This window comes from Leopardus geoffroyi, chromosome B2 (assembly GCF_018350155.1).
Source record: "Leopardus geoffroyi isolate Oge1 chromosome B2, O.geoffroyi_Oge1_pat1.0, whole genome shotgun sequence".
Classification (NCBI taxonomy): Eukaryota; Metazoa; Chordata; class Mammalia; order Carnivora; family Felidae; genus Leopardus; species Leopardus geoffroyi.
The window spans coordinates 31,361,446-31,382,519 of NC_059332.1; the positions used below are offsets into that span (position 1 = coordinate 31,361,446).

The 21,074-nt window shown below is 36.6% G+C and overlaps 1 protein-coding gene across 1 annotated transcript in view; it reads right to left on the minus strand.

Annotated features, from left to right (window-relative positions):
* Positions 1-1,232: 1,232 nt before the first annotated feature.
* The window catches only part of TSBP1 (testis expressed basic protein 1), a 72,500-nt gene continuing 52,658 nt past the window's right edge, over positions 1,233-21,074 (minus strand). Inside the window, exons 26-28 of the mRNA XM_045500904.1 lie at positions 11,262-11,282; positions 10,336-10,350; positions 1,233-2,318 (exon numbers count right to left, since the gene is read on the minus strand). Coding sequence (XP_045356860.1) covers positions 1,483-2,318; positions 10,336-10,350; positions 11,262-11,282 — 872 coding nt within the window. The 3' untranslated portion in view covers positions 1,233-1,482. The remainder of the gene's footprint in view (positions 2,319-10,335; positions 10,351-11,261; positions 11,283-21,074) is intronic.

Here is a 21,074-nt window from a genome sequence, read left to right on the forward strand (position 1 = left end):
TTAGTTTGTTCCCTTAAACTCAGCAATTTGTTTTTCCCTCCCCGTGCCACACACTAGGTCCTAGTTATTGATTTTCTCTCGTCCAGTTTCAAGAGTTAGGGAGTCATCCATTGTTTTTATTTCTTTTCCTTGCTCATATTTGGTTAGTCATCATGAGGTAATGATTTCTTCTTTGAAAAACAGTTCATATCTACCCCTTCTATTTATTCTGTTTCCATCACTTATTACTCCAAACACCTCTTCACTAGATTTGCGACCTATGGCATTGCTCCTCTTCAGTGTATTTTGTGCAATCACAAGATTAACACATTGGTAATGCAACCTTATTCACCTAACTGTACTTCCCAAATACCCTAGAAGGCTTCCAGTTGCCTGATGAATAAAATATAAATTCCTGGTTTGTTTTTCATATTCTTCAGTATCTTCTCTAACCCTCCTTTTCAAAATAGTACTCTAGAATGCTTCTCATGAGCCTACGTCACATAATTGCCTACTTCTCCTAGAGTGTGGTGTGGCAGCTTTGAATCCCTTTGCCTTTTTTTGTATTCTTCCTACCTCACTCAGTGTAGCAACATCTTATCCATCTCTTGAGACATATATACCACCATTCCTTTCTCCATGAAGCTGTTATCCCCTTAATCTTCTCATTCCAACAGGTTGCTAACTTGTATTATACTATCCATCTAAACTACATTTCGACACTCAGATTTTACTTTTAAAAAATTGTCATGTATACATATATTGTATCACTGTATGTGTTAAACCCTACTTGATTGCAAAGGAGCTTGACTTATATTTTTATGTACCCATTACTGCTGGAAGAGTGCTCATGAACATTCAGCCTACCATCAGGAGCATTGATTGGTTAGTCTATCACGAAGTTAATGTAGTAGTTGTCAAAGGAGATTATACATTTCTTTAATCAAAATGTTTTGGGGCGCCTGGGTGGCTCAGTCGGTTGGGTGTCCAACTTCGGCTCAGGTCATAATCTCACAGTCCGTGAGTTCGAGCCCCGCGTCGGGCTCTGTGCTGACAGCTCAGAGCCTGGAGCCCGTTTCACATTCTGTGTCTCCCTCTCTCTCTGCCCCTCCCCTGTTCATGCTCTGTCTCTCTCTGTCTCAAAAATAAATAAATGTTAATAAAAAAATTTTTAAAAATAAATAAAAAAAATGTTTTATGAGAAGCCCTGGTTGGTTGATTGGTTAGGCTGAATTAATGTAATAGTTGTCAAAGAAAATTATACATTTCTTTAGTCAAAATGTTTATTTCAGAAAGTATCCAGTCTTTCTTGATTAAGTCATAATTATCAACTTAGAAAACAAACAATTGGAAGCTGAGATTTGTGGCTGAGAGGACTAAAAATGGTGAAAGAACTACAGTAGACACTCTGTGGATGTATAAATTAAAGGGATTCTGTAATTATGATCCATTTAGGCAATAACTGGGTTATGACTTGTATTTGGAGGATAGGAATCATAATAATCAGTTGACTTTGCCCCTTACTGAACCTTCTGTTTTTTTACCCTTGACTTCTAATTCCTTCTTTCCTTTAACTTTGTGCTTTCCTTCATCACTTTTCTTCATAGTATCATTTTCTCCTGTATCTTTCTTCTTCCTCGCATCTCCCTTGTCTTTGTCCTGCTTTCCTTTATTCTCAGAACTCTCTTTTTTTACTTGGGACCCTTGTGCTTGTGGCATTCTAGACTTACTCTTCTTTACTTGGGACTCCTGTCTTTGTGGTATTCTGGTGTCACTCTTCTCTATTTGGGAGCCCTGTGTTTGTGGTATTTCAGACTCACTCTTCTCTACTTGAGACTCCTGCTCTTGTGGTATTTTGGACTCACTCTTCTCTACTTGAGACCCCTGTCCTTCTTGTGTTCTTAACTCACTCTGCTTTATTTGAAACCCCTGTCCCTGTGGTATCCCAGTGTCATTCATCTTTACTTGGGCTTCCTGTTCTTGTGGTATTCTGGATTCACTTCTCTTTACTTGGGCTTCCTCTCCTATTGGTATTCCTATGTCACGCCCCTTTATTTGGTCTTCTTCTCCCAGCATCCTGGTGTCACTTTCCTTTTTCTCAACCTCCATACCTATCTCACCGTCCTCCAACTCAATGCCTTTTGCTTTGCTTTTTGACTCTGTTTTGTGCGTTAAGGTCAAGGATTCATCAGAATCTGTAAATAAGATTTTCTTCTTTAATGTTTTCTTGTTTTCTTCTTGGCTGTTCTCAATCTTTGTAGTGCCTTCATTTTTTAGAATCTGGGCCTTGAAATCTGATTTTTTTGCAACTTGTGCATCTGTGTAACCTGGAAATATAACTGAGCACACAACAAAAGTGCACATTTCAGATATCAGGTACTTTCTCTTTATTCCTACTTTCCCCCTGATATTCGTTTCTTTATTTTTTGTCTTAAAGATGACAAACTGGAGATAACTTGAGATTTCCTGAAAGTAGAAAATGCTGGAACTCTGCACTTAAAATTGTGTAAGTATTGGTAATATTCCAGACTCTCTTCAATAAACTGGAATATTAATCAAAGAAGAGCTAAAATGTACTATAAATGAACTGGCTGGCATTTGTTCAGTATATTATGGCTAATGATTAATGCTTAATAGCTAGAGGAGAATGTATTCTGAAAAGAAATGGAATTTATTTGTAGAAAAAAGTTTGGAAATAAGCAATAATTGTTTCTTAAAATAGAAAAAACCCTCTAAATATGCGTTGCATATTGAGTATAAGGATATCTCATTATTCAAAAGTAATAATAGTACTAGCTGATAATTATTGGGTGCTCACCGTACATCAGGCACTCAGTGTTCTGAGCATTTTATATGAAGTATTAACTCATTTAATACTCACAACGACCATATAGGGCATTTTATTATCCCCATTTTACAGATGAAGAAACTTGAGGTACAAAAAGCTTAAATGAATGTGAATATGGTCATAGAGTTAGTAAGTGGAGCTGGGATTTGAGCCTGAAGAGTCAGACTCCGGAGTTCAGTCTTAACCGATACTTTAGACTGCTTCTTATGATATCTGCAAACTCACGAGTTTCTGGCCCCTTTTTCCAAGTATAGGTAAGTTAGCTCTGGTGTTTCTCAATTTCTGTGAGATCTAATGAACTTGAATTTGTTAGCTTCTGCTTTTTTTTTTCTTCTTTTTTTTAGTGATTTGGTTCCCCGGATTAAAAAATATTATCTATGCTACTAAGAAGAATTCTGTGGGTTCTTGCTGTGAAGCAATGGGATGCCTTGCCTTAAGAAAACCTATTTAAATATTTAATGCAGTAGAAAGGATACTGAATTTAAAAGCTGAATCAGAACACTTGGGTTTAGTATTCTTGCCAGCTGGGTTTATTTGGGCTACTCCCTAACGTAATCAGTTACTCCCTAAAGACTTACTGCTCTGCCCACTTTGTAGAGTAATTTAAAGATTCTAGACAAATGTTTAAGGAGCATGGCTTTTACAGACAGACTGCTTCAAGTCCTGGCTTCATACCTAACTAACTTGGGCAAACTTTACTTTCTTATCTGCAAAATGGGAGCAATAGAAGTAGCTACTTCAGCGAAGTGTTATGAGGATTAAATAATATTATCTAAGTAAAGCACTCAGTACAGTGCATGGAACATGGTGAGTAGTGCAGTAAGTATTGGCTATTACTACTACCAAATGAGATAATACAGGCAAAAACTCTCTCTGATCTATCAAGATAAGGCATTCTTAGTTCCAACCAAATACTTTAGTGGAATGTAAATTGCATTACCGGAAGATTTCTTACTTAAAAATTGTCTTTTTTTTTTTTTTTTAAACGGAGAAAGCCTTTTGGTATGTTTAGGGTTTGACGTCTGAAATACTGATCCACACACAACTGAATAACAAGTTGTAAAAAGTGAGACATTCCTACATTAGGTAATAAGGTAACTATAAATCCGACGGGATGCTGCAGTTTAGTGCTTTCTGTTTGATATTTTCAACTTCTGGCACCAAAATAAAAACAGTAAGAATCTTGCAATAATGCTTTCTGAACCTTTTGTGTATTTTTTCCTCCCTAGTGCTTATTTAATAAGCTATGAGTACCGACATTTTATTCTAGACAAACTCATTTCCAATTTACTAATGAAAATCAGTGGTAATATATCCTAAGCACTTTTGTACTGAGAAAGAGTTCAAAATATTCTGATACCTGACAGTACCACCAGTGGCTACTTATTTTTGAGGGGGGGAGGTGTGGTGTGTGGTGTGTGGTGTGGAGAAGAGTATGTGTTTCCACTGTTGCTTCCAACCTGACAAATTCTGTGGAATGTACTCCTAAACAAGCTGGGTTTTTTCAAATATGGGAATATTTTTAGTTTTATACCATCTCTTGGGAGTATTTGTTTCACGTTTCATACTGTGTATATTACTGCAGGACTCATTTTAAGCAAACTTTATCTCCTAAATTGTTTGGATTTTGTTAATCAAAGGTAAATATTCTAGGGTGTGATGAAACAATCAATGTCTATTCTAGCTACACTTTTCCTAATTTTACAGAATTTTAAAGAATTTTATTCTTTTTCCCACTAAACTGAAAAGTACTTCTAGTCATTTCTTTTTTTTAATTTTTTTTTTTCAACGTTTATTTTTTTTTTTATTTTTGGGACAGAGAGAGACAGAGCATGAACGGGGGAGGGGCAGAAAGAGAGGGAGACACAGAATCGGAAACAGGCTCCAGGCTCTGAGCCATCAGCCCAGAGCCTGACGCGGGGCTCGAACTCACGGACCGCGAGATCGTGACCTGGCTGAAGTCAGACGCTTAACCGACTGCGCCACCCAGGCGCCCCTAGTCATTTCTAATAGTATCTTCATATCCTTGGTTTAGTGTTTTTGCTGTATATTTTCCATCTTGAACTTAATAGCATTGCAGAAGTAAGCCACAAATCATTAGTCCACCAAATTCTAAGTTCTTCTCTCCCTTCTTTTAAATTTTTAGATAGTGCATACATTTTTTTTTTTCCTTTTGGATCTCATAATCTCCATAGTATAAATATTTGTAAGTCCTGGCTCAAAGTCCATTTACTGCAGATAGTAACCTGTACAGCAAAATTCTAATTTTAAGGGAAAGATTTAATCAAGACCTTGGAGGTCATTGTATTGTATTCAGGCTGCTTAAAGATTTTAAACTGGATTAATTTTTGTTAAAGCTGAAAGATGAATTAGCGATCATAGTAATAATTCTAATTATGCAATACTTAAAATAATGCAGCAACTAGACTATGGGCTTTATTAGGAAACTAATCCTATTGGGTTCTTTTAAAAACTTTTATTTTAGGGGCGCCTGGGTGGCTCAGTCGGTTAAGCATCCAACTTCAGCTCAGGTCATGATCTCACGGTTTGTGGGTTCAAGCCCCGTGTCAGGCTCCGTGCTGACAGCTCAGGGCCTGGAGCCTGCATCAGATTGTGTGTCTCCCTCTGTCTCTGCCCCTCCCCCACTCACACTCTGTCTTTCTCTCTCTCAAAAATAAATAAACATTAAATTTTTTTATTTTTATTTTCTTAATGTTTATTTATTATTATTTTTATTTAAACTCAAGATCAAAAGCTTCTGTACAACAAAGGAAACAACAAAACTAATCCTATTAGGTTCTTAATCCACTGGCTGTCAGGGAGCTGTCTAGACCATAAAGATCTGTTCAGCATTAAGGAGATGACTCATTATAGATCTCAGGCCATGAATTAGCATTAAAAAAAAAATCATATACTTAATTAGCTGATTGTGGAGGTGAGAAATAAAGAGACTTAACTTGAGAGGGTGGTGAAGTTTGATGCACTGTTCTGTCTTAAATCTTTTTTGAACAATGAATTAAACCTTAATCACTTTTTGCTAAAAATATCAATTGAGAAGAATATGTTTGAAATATTGTCAACAAGAATATATCTTTTACAAGAAAGCATTTTAAAAGATTGAACTGATTTTTGTTCTGGCAATTAAAAAAAAAGCATATTCATTAAAAATGAATTCACCTCCAGGGAGGGACTTGGCCTATGATCCCTTCTCAAAGCCCTCTTTTGTTTTGTAAGGAAAACATACACTTATCACCTTCCCCTGTGGGGAGGGCATATGAAGGATGTAGATATGTCATGACTGCTTGAATGCACATTGTTTCTTGTACTATAAATCCAAAGAAAACAATTGTCCCTTTTAACTTCACCTCCTCCAACTCCCCACTGCCACTCACAAACCCACTCTCCTTCTAGTGTGAACTGAAAAAGAAGAAAGACTAAATATAAAGGCATATTTTGTGTTTGTCGGTATTTACAGTGTTTGAGATTCTTGAACTGTATCTTATTAAATTTAAGTTTTACTTGCTTCTTATGATTGTATATTTACAGAGTTTTAAGAATTATTATTCTCTTTCATATGATTGTCTTGAAGAGCTGAGGCATTACACAATCCTAATAAGAAATTTGAATTTAGAAGACAGTTAAAAGCCCAACATTGATTTAAATGGGATGTCTTTTATTTTTAAATTATTCTTCTGTGTACATTTAATTATATAGCTTCACTAGTGGAAGTACCTTTATATTAACAAACATTTTATTTATAGATATGGTTTCAGGACTAATCACCAAAAAGGCATTTGTGGTTCCGTAAAGAAGGCAATGTGTTGGTGTGGGAAGAGTATGTACTTTGGAGATGGGAAGTCCTAGATTTAGATCCTGACACTGCTTCTTACCAACTCCTTAATCCTGGTCAAGTGTCTGAGCCAATTTACTGATCTGTAAAGTGGGGAATAACAATAGCTACCAGGCAGGCTATGGTAAAAATGAGATACTGTTTTTGAAAATGCCTAGCAGAGTATACAGTATATAGTAGGTGCTCGATGCCTACTATTCCTCAAAAGTAAAGTTACTTAGAAGCCAAGAAAAAATAAAGTTTTGTTCTTAACTACTTTTTCTGTTAGTATGATTCAGTGAGCCTTCACTTATAGCTAAAAAAGAGTTCTCAATTACCAGCAAAGAACTCAACAGAATTTAGGAACCAATCTTTCTTTCATTATATTTTGCTGGGAGTCAGAAAGGAGATTGTTTTTCAGAGCCTAGAAGATGGCCAGAGATTATGGCATCCTTTTCTATGAACTTCATTTCCTCTGCAGCAGTATCTCTAAAAGTAGTAATTTAAAATATTGGAAGATTCTCGAGGATGGGAACATTTAAAATAACCTTAGAAACAATATAGAGTCTAAAAAAACTGTAGAGCAGATCAACGAAACCAAGAGTTGGTTTTTTGAAAAAATAAACAAAATTGACAAACCTCTAGCCAGGCTTCTCAAAAAGAAAAGGGAGATGACCCAAATAGATAAAATCATGAATGAAAATGGAATGATTACAACCAATCCCTCAGAGATACAAACAATTATCAGGGAATGCTATGAAATATTATATGCCAACAAACTGGACAACCTGGAAGAAATGGACAAATTCCTAAACACCCACACTCTTCCAAAACTCAATCAGGAGGAAATAGAAAGCTTGAACAGACCCATAACCAGCGAAGAAATTGAATCGGTTATCAAAAATCTCCCAACAAATAAGAGTCCAGGACCAGATGGCTTCCCAGGGGAGTTCTACCAGACGTTTAAAGCAGAGATAATACCTATCCTTCTCAAGCTATTCCAAGAAATAGAAAGGGAAGGAAAACTTCCAGACTCATTCTATGAAGCCAGTATGACTTTGATTCCTAAACCAGACAGAGACCCAGTAAAAAAAGAGAACTACCGGCCAATATCTCTGATGAATATGGATGCAAAAATTCTCAATAAGATACTAGCAAATCGAATTCAACGGCATATAAAAAGAATTATTCACCATGATCAAGTGGGATTCATTCCTGGGATGCAGGGCTGGTTCAACATTCGCAAATCAATCAACGTGATACATCACATTAACAAAAAAAAAGAGAAGAACCATATGATCCTGTCAATCGACGCAGAAAAGGCCTTTGACAAAATCCAGCACCCTTTCTTAATAAAAACGCTTGAGAAAGTCGGGATAGAAGGAACATACTTAAAGATCATAAAAGCCATTTATGAAAAGCCCACAGCTAACATCATCCTCAACGGGGAAAAACTGAGAGCTTTTTCCCTGAGATCAGGAACACGACAGGGATGCCCACTCTCACCGCTGTTGTTTAACATAGTGCTGGAAGTTCTAGCATCAGCAATCAGACAACAAAAGGAAATCAAAGGCATCAAAATTGGCAAAGATGAAATCAAGCTTTCGCTTTTTGCAGATGACATGATACTATACATGGAAAATCCAATAGACTCCACCAAAAGTCTGCTAGAATTGATACATGAATTCAGCAAAGTTGCAGGATACAAAATCAATGTACAGAAATCAGTTGCATTCTTATACACTAACAATGAAGCAACAGAAAGACAAATAAAGAAACTGATCCCATTCACAATTGCACCAAGAAGCATAAAATACCTAGGAATAAATCTAACCAAAGATGTAAAGGATCTGTATGCTGAAAACTATAGAAAGCTTATGAAGGTAATTGAAGAAGATATAAAGAAATGGAAAGACATTCCCTGCTCATGGATTGGAAGAATAAATATTGTCAAAATGTCAATACTACCCAAAGCTATCTACACATTCAATGCAATCCCAATCAAAATTACACGAGCATTCTTCTCGAAACTAGAACAAGCAATCCTAAAATTCATATAGAACCACAAAAGGCCCCGAATAGCCAAAGGAATTTTGCAGAAGACCACCAAAGCAGGAGGCATCACAATCCCAGACTTTAGCCTCTACTACAAAGCTGTCATCATCAAGACAGCATGGTATGGGCACAAAAACAGACACATAGACCAATGGAATAGAATAGAAACCCCAGAACTAGACCCACAAACGTATGGCCAACTCATCTTTGACAAAGCAGGAAAGAACATCCAATGGAAAAAAGACAGCCTCTTTAACAAATGGTGCTGGGAGAACTGGACAGCAACATGCAGAAGGTTGAAACTAGACCACTTTCTCACACCATTCACAAAAATAAACTCAAAATGGATAAAGGACCTGAATGTGAGACAGGAAACCATCAAAACCTTAGAGGAGAAAGCAGGAAAAGACCTCTCTGACCTCAGCCGTAGCAATCTCTTGCTCGACACATCCCCAAAGGCAAGGGAATTAAAAGCAAAAGTGAATTACTGGGACCTTATGAAGATAAAAAGCTTCTGCACAGCAAAGGAAACAACCAACAAAACTAAAAGGCAACCAACAGAATGGGAAAAGATATTTGCAAATGACATATCGGACAAAGGGCTAGTATCCAAAATCTATAAAGAGCTCACCAAACTCCACACCCAAAAAACAAATAACCCAGTGAAGAAATGGGCAGAAAACATGAATAGACACTTCTCTAAAGAAGACATCCGGATGGCCAACAGGCACATGAAAAGATGTTCAGCGTCGCTCCTTATCAGGGAAATACAAATCAAAACCACACTCAGGTATCACCTCACGCCAGTCAGAGTGGCCAAAATGAACAAATCAGGAGACTATAGATGCTGGCGAGGATGTGGAGAAACGGGAACCCTCTTGCACTGTTGGTGGGAATGCAAATTGGTGCAGCCGCTCTGGAAAGCAGTGTGGAGGTTCCTCAGAAAATTAAAAATAGACCTACCCTATGACCCAGCAATAGCACTGCTAGGAATTTATCCAAGGGATACAGGAGTACTGATGCATAGGGGCACTTGTACCCCAATGTTCATAGCAGCACTCTCAACAATAGCCAAATTATGGAAAGAGCCTAAATGTCCGACAACTGATGAATGGATAAAGAAATTGTGGTTTATATACACAATGGAATACTGCGTGGCAATGAGAAAAAATGAAATATGGCCTTTTGTAGCAACGTGGATGGAACTGGAGAGTGTGATGCTGAGTGAAATAAGCCATACAGAGAAAGACAGATACCATATGGTTTCACTCTTATGTGGATCCTGAGAAACTTGGCAGGAACCCATGGGGGAGGGGGAGGAAAAAAGAAAAAAAGAGGTTAGAGTGGGAGAGAGCCAAAGCATAAGAGACTGTTAAAAACTGAGAACAAACTGAGGGTTGATGGGGGGTGGGAGGGAGGAGAGGGTGGGTGATGGGTATTGAGGAGGGCACCTTTTGGGATGAGCACTGGGTGTTGTATGGAAACCAATTTGACAATAAATTTCATATAATAAAAAAAAAAATAACCTTAGAAACACAAGTCTCTATTTTGGGAGTAGAAACAGCAAGTCCAAAAAATACCTGTAAACAATGTAAAATTTCACAGTTGAGAAGAAAGAACTTACCGATAGGAGTTAGTGCTAAAAAATAAAACACAAAAGATTAATCAATCAGTGTGAATTTTCTAACTCAAGGAAAATCCTACTTCCAAGAATACCCTATATAGGTGAATGCAGAAGCAGGACCTCCAGGCATTGTAAAATATCCCTCTGTGTCACCCTCAGGAGTGCAAAGGCTCCATATCCTACTTCACAGAGTATTCATTGAATACTTAGGTAGGGAATATCTATTTTATCAAAATTCAAATGATTGCATTTCCTACTTTCATTGTTCTGTCACAGATCTTTTTTTTTTTTTTTTTTTTTTTTTGAGACAGAGAGAGACAGAGCATGAACGGGGGAGGGGCAGAGAGAGAGGGAGACACAGAATCGGATGCAGGCTCCAGGCTCTGAGCCATCAGCCCAGAGCCCGACGCGGGGCTCGAACTCACGGACCGCGAGATTGTGACCTGAGCTGAAGTTGGACGCTTAACCGACTGAGCCACCCAGGCACCCCCACAAATCATTTTTTAACCCACTCTCTTTTAGATCAGTTTGAAAATAAATGTGTATTGTTGGTTATTTATCAAAATCACCATCTTGTCCTGACATTTATTCTTTATATGTCAATTTTAGGTGAATTTCTTTTTTTAGTAAAAATTATCCATTGCCAGATGATACCACAAAGAAAACAGATGCCTTGTGGTAAACTAGCTGGGAGTATATGCTCCTAATAATCTTTGGTAGTAAATAACCAAGATATAATACAAGACCATTGTATTTTGTTCCAAAAGGGAGATAGAAAAGGGGAAATCAAAGTATGAGAAAATCACTTATTTAAAATATTGACTCTTCTAAGGTAAAAGAACTTGAAATACAAAACAATTGAGTAACAAAAACTCAAAGGTTCTGGACACAGAAATAGGTAAAGCAAAGAAATGACCCAAACTTACTGATTTTTCCAGAACTGTCCACTGAAAGAGACAAAGAAAAAAATATCAGTAGATATTGGGCTTTTCCTTCTTCACCAACCCCCAAGCTTCTACACTGGATGGAATCTGTGTCTTAAACAATGAAGTTCCTTTTAATTAATAGGGAAACTCCATCTTCCCTCCCCCTTCTTTTAGCCTATTGTAGTTTTAGAAAGATCTTGTGATTAGCTATTTGATTTAAAAATTTTTTATTAAAATATGTTTGGCATATAACATTGTACAAATTTAAAGTGTATAACATGTAAATTTGATGGATTTGTGTATAGTAATATAACTGCCATTATAGCAATAATTAGAACCTCTATCACATTACATAATGATCCTTTCTTGTGGTTAGAATCATTAAGATGTGGTCTCTTAGCAAGCTTGATGATTATCATACAATATTATTGTCTATGTTCACTATAATATACATTAGATTTCTAGAGCTTATTTACTATGTGTTGCAAGTTTGTACCTTTGAACAACACCTGTCCAACCCCGTCCTTCCCCCCCTCCCCGGCAATTCCCTGGTAACTGCCATTTTACTTTCTGTTATAAGTTTGGCTATGTTAGATTCCACATATAAATGATGCCATACAGTGCTTGTCTTCTGTCAGACTTATTCATTCAGCATAATATGCTCAAGGTCCATCTATGATGTTGCAAATGGAAAGATGTCCTTTCTCATGGTCAAATACTGTTGCAGTGTGTGTGTGTGTGTGTGTGTGTGTGTATGTGTGTGTGTGTATCTCACATGTTCTTTATCCATTCATCCATTGGTGTGGGCAGTTAGATTGTTTCCATATCTTGGCTACTGTGAATAATGATGCAGTAAATATGAGAGTATATGTATTTATTGATATCTTGTTATCATTTCTTTTGGATATATACCTAGAGTATGTGCCAACTTTTTGATGAACCTTCATGTTGTTTTCCATAGTGGTTGAGCCAATTTACATTTCTGCTAACAGTATACAACGGTTCCCTTTTCTCTGTATCCTTGCCAAAACTTACCTCTTGTGTTCTTGATGAGAGCCATTCTGGCAGGTGTGACTTGATATCTCATTGTGGTTTTGATTGCATTTCTCTTGATGATTAGCGTTGCTGACCATTCTTTCATGTGTCTGTTGGCCACTTGGATGTCTTTGGAAAAATTTCTATTCAGTTCCTCTGCCAATTTTGCAATCAGATTCTTCTTTGTTATGGAGTTGTAAGAGTTCTTTATGTATTTTAGATATTAACGCATTATCTAATATATGGTTTGCAAAAAGTTTTTCCCATTCCATGGGTGGTCTTTTCCTTTTTAAAATTTTTTCGGTTGATGTGTGGAAACCTTTAGGTTTGATGTAGTGCAACTTGTTGGTTTTTGTTTTTGTTGTTTGTGCTTCTGGTGTCATGTCTAGAAAAATCAATGCCAAGACCAACACCGAGGAGCTTCTTCCCTACAGTTTTTTCTAGGAGTTATATGGTATCAGGGTCTGTGTTAAAATCGGTGGTCCATTTCAAGTTAATTTTTGTGAGTGGTGTAAGACAGGGGCTTAATTTAATTGTTCTTTATGGTTTTTTTTAGTTTTTACTTTTAATCCAGTTACTTAATATACAGTGTTATATTAATTCCAGGTGTACAATATAGTGATTCAGCAATTCCATACATTACCAGAAAGTCATCCTGACAAATGCATTCCTTAATCCCCATCACCTGTTAATCTATCTTCCCACCAACCTCCCCTCTGGTAAGCATCAGTTTGTTCTCTGTAATGAAGTCTGTTTCTTGGTTTGTCTCTCTTTTCTTTTTTCCCTTTTGCACTTTTGTTTCTTAAATTCCACATATAAGTGAAATCATATGGTATTTAGCTTTCTCTGACTGACTTATTCTGTTTAAGATTGTACTCTCCAGCTCCATCCGTTATTGTTGCAAATGGCAATATTTCATTCTTTTTTATGGTTGAATAACATTCCTATATATATATATATATATATATATATATATATATATATATATATCACTTTGTCTTTATCTAGGTATCTCTATCTCTGTCTATCATCTATCTTTCTAGCCTCACTTCTTCTTTTACCCATTCATCAATTGATGGACACTTGGGTTACTTCCATAATTGGGCTATTGTAAATAGTACTGCTATACACATAGGGGTGCATATATCCAGTTGAATTAGTATTTTTGTATTCTTTTTTTTTTTTTTTAATTTTTTTTTCTTTCTTTTTTTCAACGGTTTTATTTATTTTTGGGACAGAGAGAGACAGAGCATGAATGGGGGAGGGGCAGAGAGAGAGGGAGACACAGAATCGGAAACAGGCTCCAGGCTCTGAGCCATCAGCCCAGAGCCCGACGCGGGGCTCGAACTCACGGACCCCGCGAGAGCGTGACCTGGCTGAAGTCGGACGCTTAACCGACTGCGCCACCCAGGCGCCCCAGTATTTTTGTATTCTTTAGATAAATACCCAGTAGCAAGATTGCTGGATCATAGAGTAGTTCTATTTTTAACTTTCTGAGTAACCTCCATATTGTTTTCCACAGTGGCTGTACCAGTTTGCCTTTCCACTAACAGTGCATGAGTGCTCCTTTTTCTCCACATCCTCACTAACATCTTTTGTTTCTTGTGTTGTTGATTTTAGCCATTCTGACAGGTGAGAGGTGATATCTCATTGTAGTTTTGATTTGCATTTCCCTGATGATGAGTGATGATGAAAATCTCTTCACGTATATGTTGACCATCTGGATGTCTTCTTTGGAAAAAATGTCTATTCATGTCTTCTGCCCATTTTTAATTGGAGTATTTGTTTTTTGATCCTTGAATTTTATAAGTTCTTTATATGTTTTTGACACTAACCCTTTATCAGATATATCATTTGTAAATATCTTCTCCCATTCTGTAGGTTGCCTTTTAGTTTTGTTGCTTGTTTACTTTGCTGTGTAGCAGCTTTTTATTTTGATTTCGTTACAATAGTTTATATTTACTTTGGTTCCCTTGACTCAGAAGATGTATCTAGAAAAATGTTGCTACAACTGATGTCAAAGAAGTTATTGCCTGTGTTCTCTTCTAGGATTTGTATGGTTTCGGGTCTCACATTTAGGAATTTGATCCAGTTTGAATTTATTTTGTGTATGGTGTAAGAATGTGGTCCAGGTTCATTCTTTTGCATGTAGCTGTCCAGTTTTTCCCAACACTTTCTGTTGAAGAGACGGTCTTTTTTTCCATTGGATGATCTTTTCTGCTTTTGTCAAAGATGATAATTGTGGGTTTATTTCTGGGTTTTCTGTTCTGTTCTATTGATCTATGTTTCTGTTTTTGTGCCAGTACCATACTATTTTGATGACTACAACTTTGTAATATAACTTGAAGTCCAGAATTGTGAAATGAAGCCTCCAGCTTTGGTTCTTCAAGATTTCTTTGGCTATTCAGTGTCTTTTGTGGTTCTGTACAGTTTTTAGGACTGTTTATTCTAGCCCTGTGAAAAATGCTGTTGGTATTTTGATGGAGGTTGCATTAAATGTATAGATTGCTTTGAGAAGTATAGATAGTTTAACAATGTTTACTCTTCTAATTCATGAGCATGGAATGTCTTTCCATTTGTTTTATCTTCAATTTCTTTCATCAGTGTTTTATTGTTTTCAGAATAGAGGTCTTTCACCTCTTTGGTTAGATGTATTCCTAGGTGTCTTATTATTTTGGGTGCAATTGTAAATGGGATTGCCCTCTTAATTTCTCTTTCTGCTTCTTCATTATCCCAGTCTAGAGAAATGCAGCACATTTCTGTACATTGATTTTGTATCCTGTGATGTTACTTAATTCATTTTTCAGTTCTAGTAGTTTTTTTTTTTAGTGGAATATTTAGGGTTTTCTATATATCGTATCATGTCATCTGAAAATAGTGAAAGTGTTACTTCTTCCTTACCAATTTGGATGTCTTTTATTTCTTTGTATTGTCTGATTGCTGTGGCTAGGACTTCCAGTAGTGTGTTGAATGAAAGTAGTGAGAGTGGACATCCTTATTTTGTTCCTGACCTTAGGGGAAAAGCTCTCAGTTTTTCCCCATTGAGGATGATGTTAGCTGTGGGTTTTTCATATATGCCCTTTATTATGTTGAGGTATATTTCCTCTAAACTTACCTTGTTGAGGTTTGTTTTATCGTGAATGGATGTACTTTGTCAAATGCTTTTTCTGTGTCTATTGAAATGGTCATATGGTTCTTACGCTTTCTCTTATTGATGTGATGTATCACACTGATTTATTTGCAAATATTGGACCACCCTTGCAGCCCAGGAATAAATCCCACTTGGTCATGGTGAGTGATTTTATTAATGGATTTGGATTTTATTAATGGATTTGGATTTGGTTTGCTAGTATTTTGTTGAGGAATTTTGCATCTATGCTTATCAGAGATATTGGTCTGTAGTTCTCTTTTTTTCACGGTGTCCTTAACTGGTTTTGGTAATGCTGGCCTCATTGAATGAATTTGGAATTTTTCCTTCCTTTTCTGTTTTTTTGGAATATTTTGAGAAGAATATATATCTTCTTTAAATGTTTAGTAGCATTTGCCTGTGAAGCCATCTGGCCCTGGGCTTTCGTTTGTTGTTATTATTTTTTTTTAATTACTGATTCATTTTTGTTGCTGGATATTAGTCTGTTCAGATATTCTATTTCTTCTTTCAGTTTAGGTAGGTTATATGTTTCTAGGCATTTATATCCATTTCTTCTAGTTTGTCCAATTGTTGGCATATAGTTTGGCATATAGTTTTTCTCAATATTCTCTTATGATTATATTTCTGTGGTGTTGGTTATTTCTCCTCTCTTCTTTGTGATTTTATTTATTTGAGTCCTTTCTCTTTTTTGTTGATAAGTATGGCCAGAGGTTTATCAATCTTACTGATTTTATTTTCAAAGAACCAGCTCCTGGTTTCATTGATCTATTTTTTTTTTTTTTTTTTTTTTTAGTTTCTATGTCATTTATTTCTGTTGTAATCTTTATAATTTCCTTCCTTCTGCTGCTTTGGGGTTTTGTTTGATGTTTTTTTTTTTTTCTTGCTGCTTTAGATGTAAGTTTACTTTGTTTATTTGAGATTTTTCTTGTTTCTTGAAGTAACTTCCTTCTTGTAACCGCTTTTGCCAGATCCCAAAGGTTTTGGACAATTGTGTTTTCACTTTCATTTGTTTCCATGTACTTCTAAAATTTTCTTTTATTTTCTGGTGGACCCATTCATTGTGTAGTAGCATATTATTTGGCCTCCAGCTATTTGTGGTCTTTCCAGATTTTTCTTGTGGTAGACACGGAATCTGAAGTGGGCTCCAGGCTCTGAGCTGTCAGCCCAGAGCCTGACATGGGGCTCGAACTCAGGAACCGTGAGATCATGACCTGAGCCTAAGTCGGACACTTAACCGACTGAGCCACTCAGGCATGCCATGCATGTATTTGTTAAATCTATCTGGTCCAGTGTGTCATTCAAAGCCACTGTTTCCTTGTTGATTTTCTGGTTACATAATCTGTCCTTGGATGTAAGTGGGGTGTTAAAATCTCCTACTATTATTGTTGTTCTGCATGTATTTATCTTGTTTTCCCAGCACCATTGTTAAAGAGACTATTCTTTTTCTATTGTTTTTGGCTCCTTGAGTATTAGTTGACTTTATATGTGGGGGTTTAATTCTGGCCTCTCTGTTCTGTTGGTTATGTGTCTACATTCATGTACAGTTTTTATTACTATTACTATTTATAATATAGTTTAAATTAAGGAAGTATGATACCTCCACTCCACCTCTACCTTCCCCCCAGATTGCTTTGGCTATTCAGGTTTTTCTGTGGTTCCATACAAATTTTAGGACTGTTTTGTCTATTTCTTAAGTGCTGTTTGTATTTAAGTGGGGCTTACATTGAATCTATGTATGGCTTTGGGTAGTATGAGCATTTTAACAGTATTAATTCTTCCAATCTATGACATAGGATATTTTTTCATTTGTATCTCTTTGGATTTCTTTCAGCTAAATCCTGTAGTTTTCACTTCCTTGGTTAAATTTATTCCTAGGTATTTTATTGTTTTTGATGTGTTGTGAATGGGATAGTTTTTTTTATTACTTTTAGATATTTCATTATTTGTGTGTAGAAATAATGCACGCTGATTTTATATCCTGCAGCTTTACTGAAATGGTTGATTAGTTCCAACAGTTTTTGGCTTTAGTCTTTGGGATTTTCTATATATTAAATCATATCATCTGCAAATGGTGACAGTATTACTTGTTCCTTTGCAGTTTGGATGCCTTTATTTCTTTGGCCTAATTGATCTAGCCACAGCTTCTAGTACTATTATTGAATGAGAATGGTGAGAGTAGGCATCATTGTCTTGTTTCTGATCTTAGAGGAAAAGCTTCAAGTTTTTCACTGTTCAGTATAATCTTAGCTGTGGATTTGTCATATGTAGCCTTCATTATGTTGAGGTATATTCTTTGTATATCCAATTTGTTCAGTGTTTTTATCATGAAAGGAAGTTGTGTTTTGTCAAGTGCTTTTTCTGCATGTATTGAGGTGATCATGTGATTTTTATCTTTCTATGAAAGTGATGTATTAAATTTATTGATTTATGTGTTTGGAATCTGACATGCATTCCACGTAAAATCTCACTTGGTCATGGTATATAATCATTTTAGTGTGTTCTTAAATTCAATTTGCTAGTATTTTGTTTAGAATTTTTGCATGTATATTTATTAGGGATATTGATGATCTTTTCTTGTAGTAGTGTTACCTGGCTTTGTTATGAGGGTAATGCTGGTCTCATAGAATGGTCCAAAGTGTTCCTTCCTCTTCAAATTTTGGGAAGAGTTTGTGAGGGATTGGCATTGATTCTTTAAATATTTGGTACAATTTACTGGTGAAATCATTTGGTCGTGGTTTTCTGTGTTGTGAGGTTTTTGATGCCTGATTCAGTCTCTGTACTTGTCATTAGTCTGCTCAGATTTTTTTTTCTTCGTATTTCTTTCCGTGCTTCTAGGATTTTTTTTCATTTTATTTAGATTATATAATTTATTGGCATATAATTGTTCATTGTAGTCTCTTATGATCCTATATATTTCAATAGTATTCATTGTAATGTCTCCTGTTTAATTTTTAGTTTTATTTTTTTGAGTTTTCTTTTTTCTTAATCTAGCTAAAGGTTTGTCAGATTTTTTTTAATGTTTATTTATTTTTCAGAGAGAAAGACAGTGTGAGTGGGGAAGGGGCAGAGAGGGAGGGAGACACAGAATCTGAAGTGGGCTCCAGGCTCTGAGCTATCAGCACAGAGCCTGATGCAGGGCTTGAACTCTTGCGTGGTGAGATCATGACCTGAGCTGAAGTCAGATGCTTAACCGAATGAGCCACTTAGGTGCCCCTGGTTTGTCAATTTTTTTAACCTTTTCAAAAAACCATCTCTTAGTTTTGTTGGTGCTATGTTTTTCTGGTCTCTATTTTATTTATTTCCACTCTGATCTTTATTATTTTCTTCCTTCTGCTAAGTTTGGGCTTAATTAGTTCTTTTTCTAGTTTTTTGTGGTATAAAGTTAGTTTGTTTATTTGAGGTCTTTCTGATTTCTTTTAATTTTTTTTTTTTCAACGTTTATTTATTTTTGGGACAGAGAGAGACAGAGCATGAACGGGGGAGGGGCAGAGAGAGAGGGAGACACAGAATCGGAAACAGGCTCCAGGCTCTGAGCCCTCAGCCCAGAGCCCGACGCGGGGCTCGAACTCACGGACCGCGAGATCGTGACCTGGCTGAAGTCGGACGCTTAACCGACTGCGCCACCCAGGCGCCCCTCTGATTTCTTAATATATGCATTTATTCTATAATTTTTTTCTCAGAACTGCTTTTGCCATATTCCATAAGTTTTGACATGTTTTCAGATAATTTTTTAAATTTCCCCTTTGACTTCTTCTTCATCCTGTTGGTAGTTCAGAAGTGAATTTAGTTTCCAGAGTTGTAGATTTTACAGCTTTCCTTTTATTGTTGATTTCTGGTTTCATACCATTTATATCAGAAAACATTGTTGGTTATTATTTCAGTCTTCCAAAATTTGCCAAGATTTATTTTGTGAGAATGTTCCATGAGCAGTTGTGAAGACTGTGTATTCTGCTTTTGTTGGATAGAATATTCTATATATTTTTTCTAAATCTGTTCAATCTAAAGTAGGGTTCAATTTCAGTGTTTTCTTGTTGATTTCTTTTTGCATGATCTATCCATTGCTGACAGTGGGGTATTGAAATACCCTACTTTTGTGGTATTGTTGTCTATTTTTCCCTTCAGATCTGCTAGTATTTGCTTAACATATTTAGGCACTTCAGTGTTGGCATTGTATGTATTTAAGATTGTTATATTTTCTTGATGTATTGACCCCTTTGTCATTATATAATGACTTTATTTGTCTTTGTTACTGTTTTGGGCTTAAAGTCTCTTTTGTGTGATATAAACATAGCTATTTCCATTGTCTTTTGGTTACCATTTGCGTGGAATATCTCTTTCCAACTCTTCAATTTGAGCCTATGTGAAGAATTCATTCTCTTCAATAATTTTATTTATGAATTTAGTGAATTGCCTTTCTGAGTTTTCTTGTAACTCATTGAATTTCATCATAACAGCTATTTTGAATTCTTTTATCAGCTAAAACACAATATTCCATGCCTTATAATTTGTTTGCTAGAGAATTATCATTTTTTAAAATGATACCTATTTCCTTGATTTTTCATAGTATTTGACAATATGTGTTTTTGTATTCACATTTGAAGTAGCAGACACCTTCTTTAGTTACAAATTTATGGTAACTTTGTTTCTTGCAATTCAGGGGTCAGGCAATTAGAAAATCTTTCTTTTGTATTCCAGAAGGTGGTGTTTCTCCTCAGGGCTGCACTTGGCAGCACATACAATGAACTGTCAACAGAGTGGGAGGAGCTGTGATTAGCACCTGGGGCCTCATGGGGAAGGTGGGTGGGTGGGAATGGACAGGGATAGATACTTTGGAGGGTGCCTGCTGCTAGCCCAGTAGGGGGATCCTTAGTAAGGCAAGGCACTACCAGCAGTCCATGGGCAGACCTTCTGTTTAAATCCAAAAGCAGAGAGCAGGAAATCCATTCTTTCAAGTGCCCTGTGATATTTCCCCAGTCATAGAGGTCCTTCCTCTAGGTGCAGCCCACACAACTGGAGTAGCCAGATGGTCAATCACTACTTTTGCTTTCCATCTCCTGTGCAGAATTTGCTTCTGGTACTACTGAAAGCCCAGTGCCTTGCAGACACCCTAGGGAGTGGGGCCAGTTTGGTGATTTCCTCCATTTCCCATGCTTTGTCTCTATCCCACTCTGATGGTGTGCTAGATTCCCTGGTGAGGTAAACTGACCTCAAAAAATTCCCTATTGGCTGTGGGTATCTGCCCAGTTTTGTATTCTCCTGGTTCCCTTATTCTTGATTGTGGGGAGTGATGGTGGGGCAGGCTCATGGACTCTTTTGGATCCACTGTCCCCACTGAGGTCCTATGTGCCCATTTTTGGAGGTACAGATGGGTAGAAACTCCTGGATATTGTTATACTGTCCAGAGGAAGTTCAGGTTCATTGTGGATGTCTAATTAGTTGTAAATCTAAGGGGAAGGGAAAAATGAATAACTGACCTGATGCAGATGTCACTGTGATTAGCTACTTTAATTGCCTTTACTTTTTTTTTTAAGTTTATTTCTTTTGAGAGAGGGAGAGAGCAAGAATGAGCAGGGGAGGGGCAGAGAGAGAGGGAAAGAGAATCCCAAGCAAGCTTCACACTGATGGTGCAG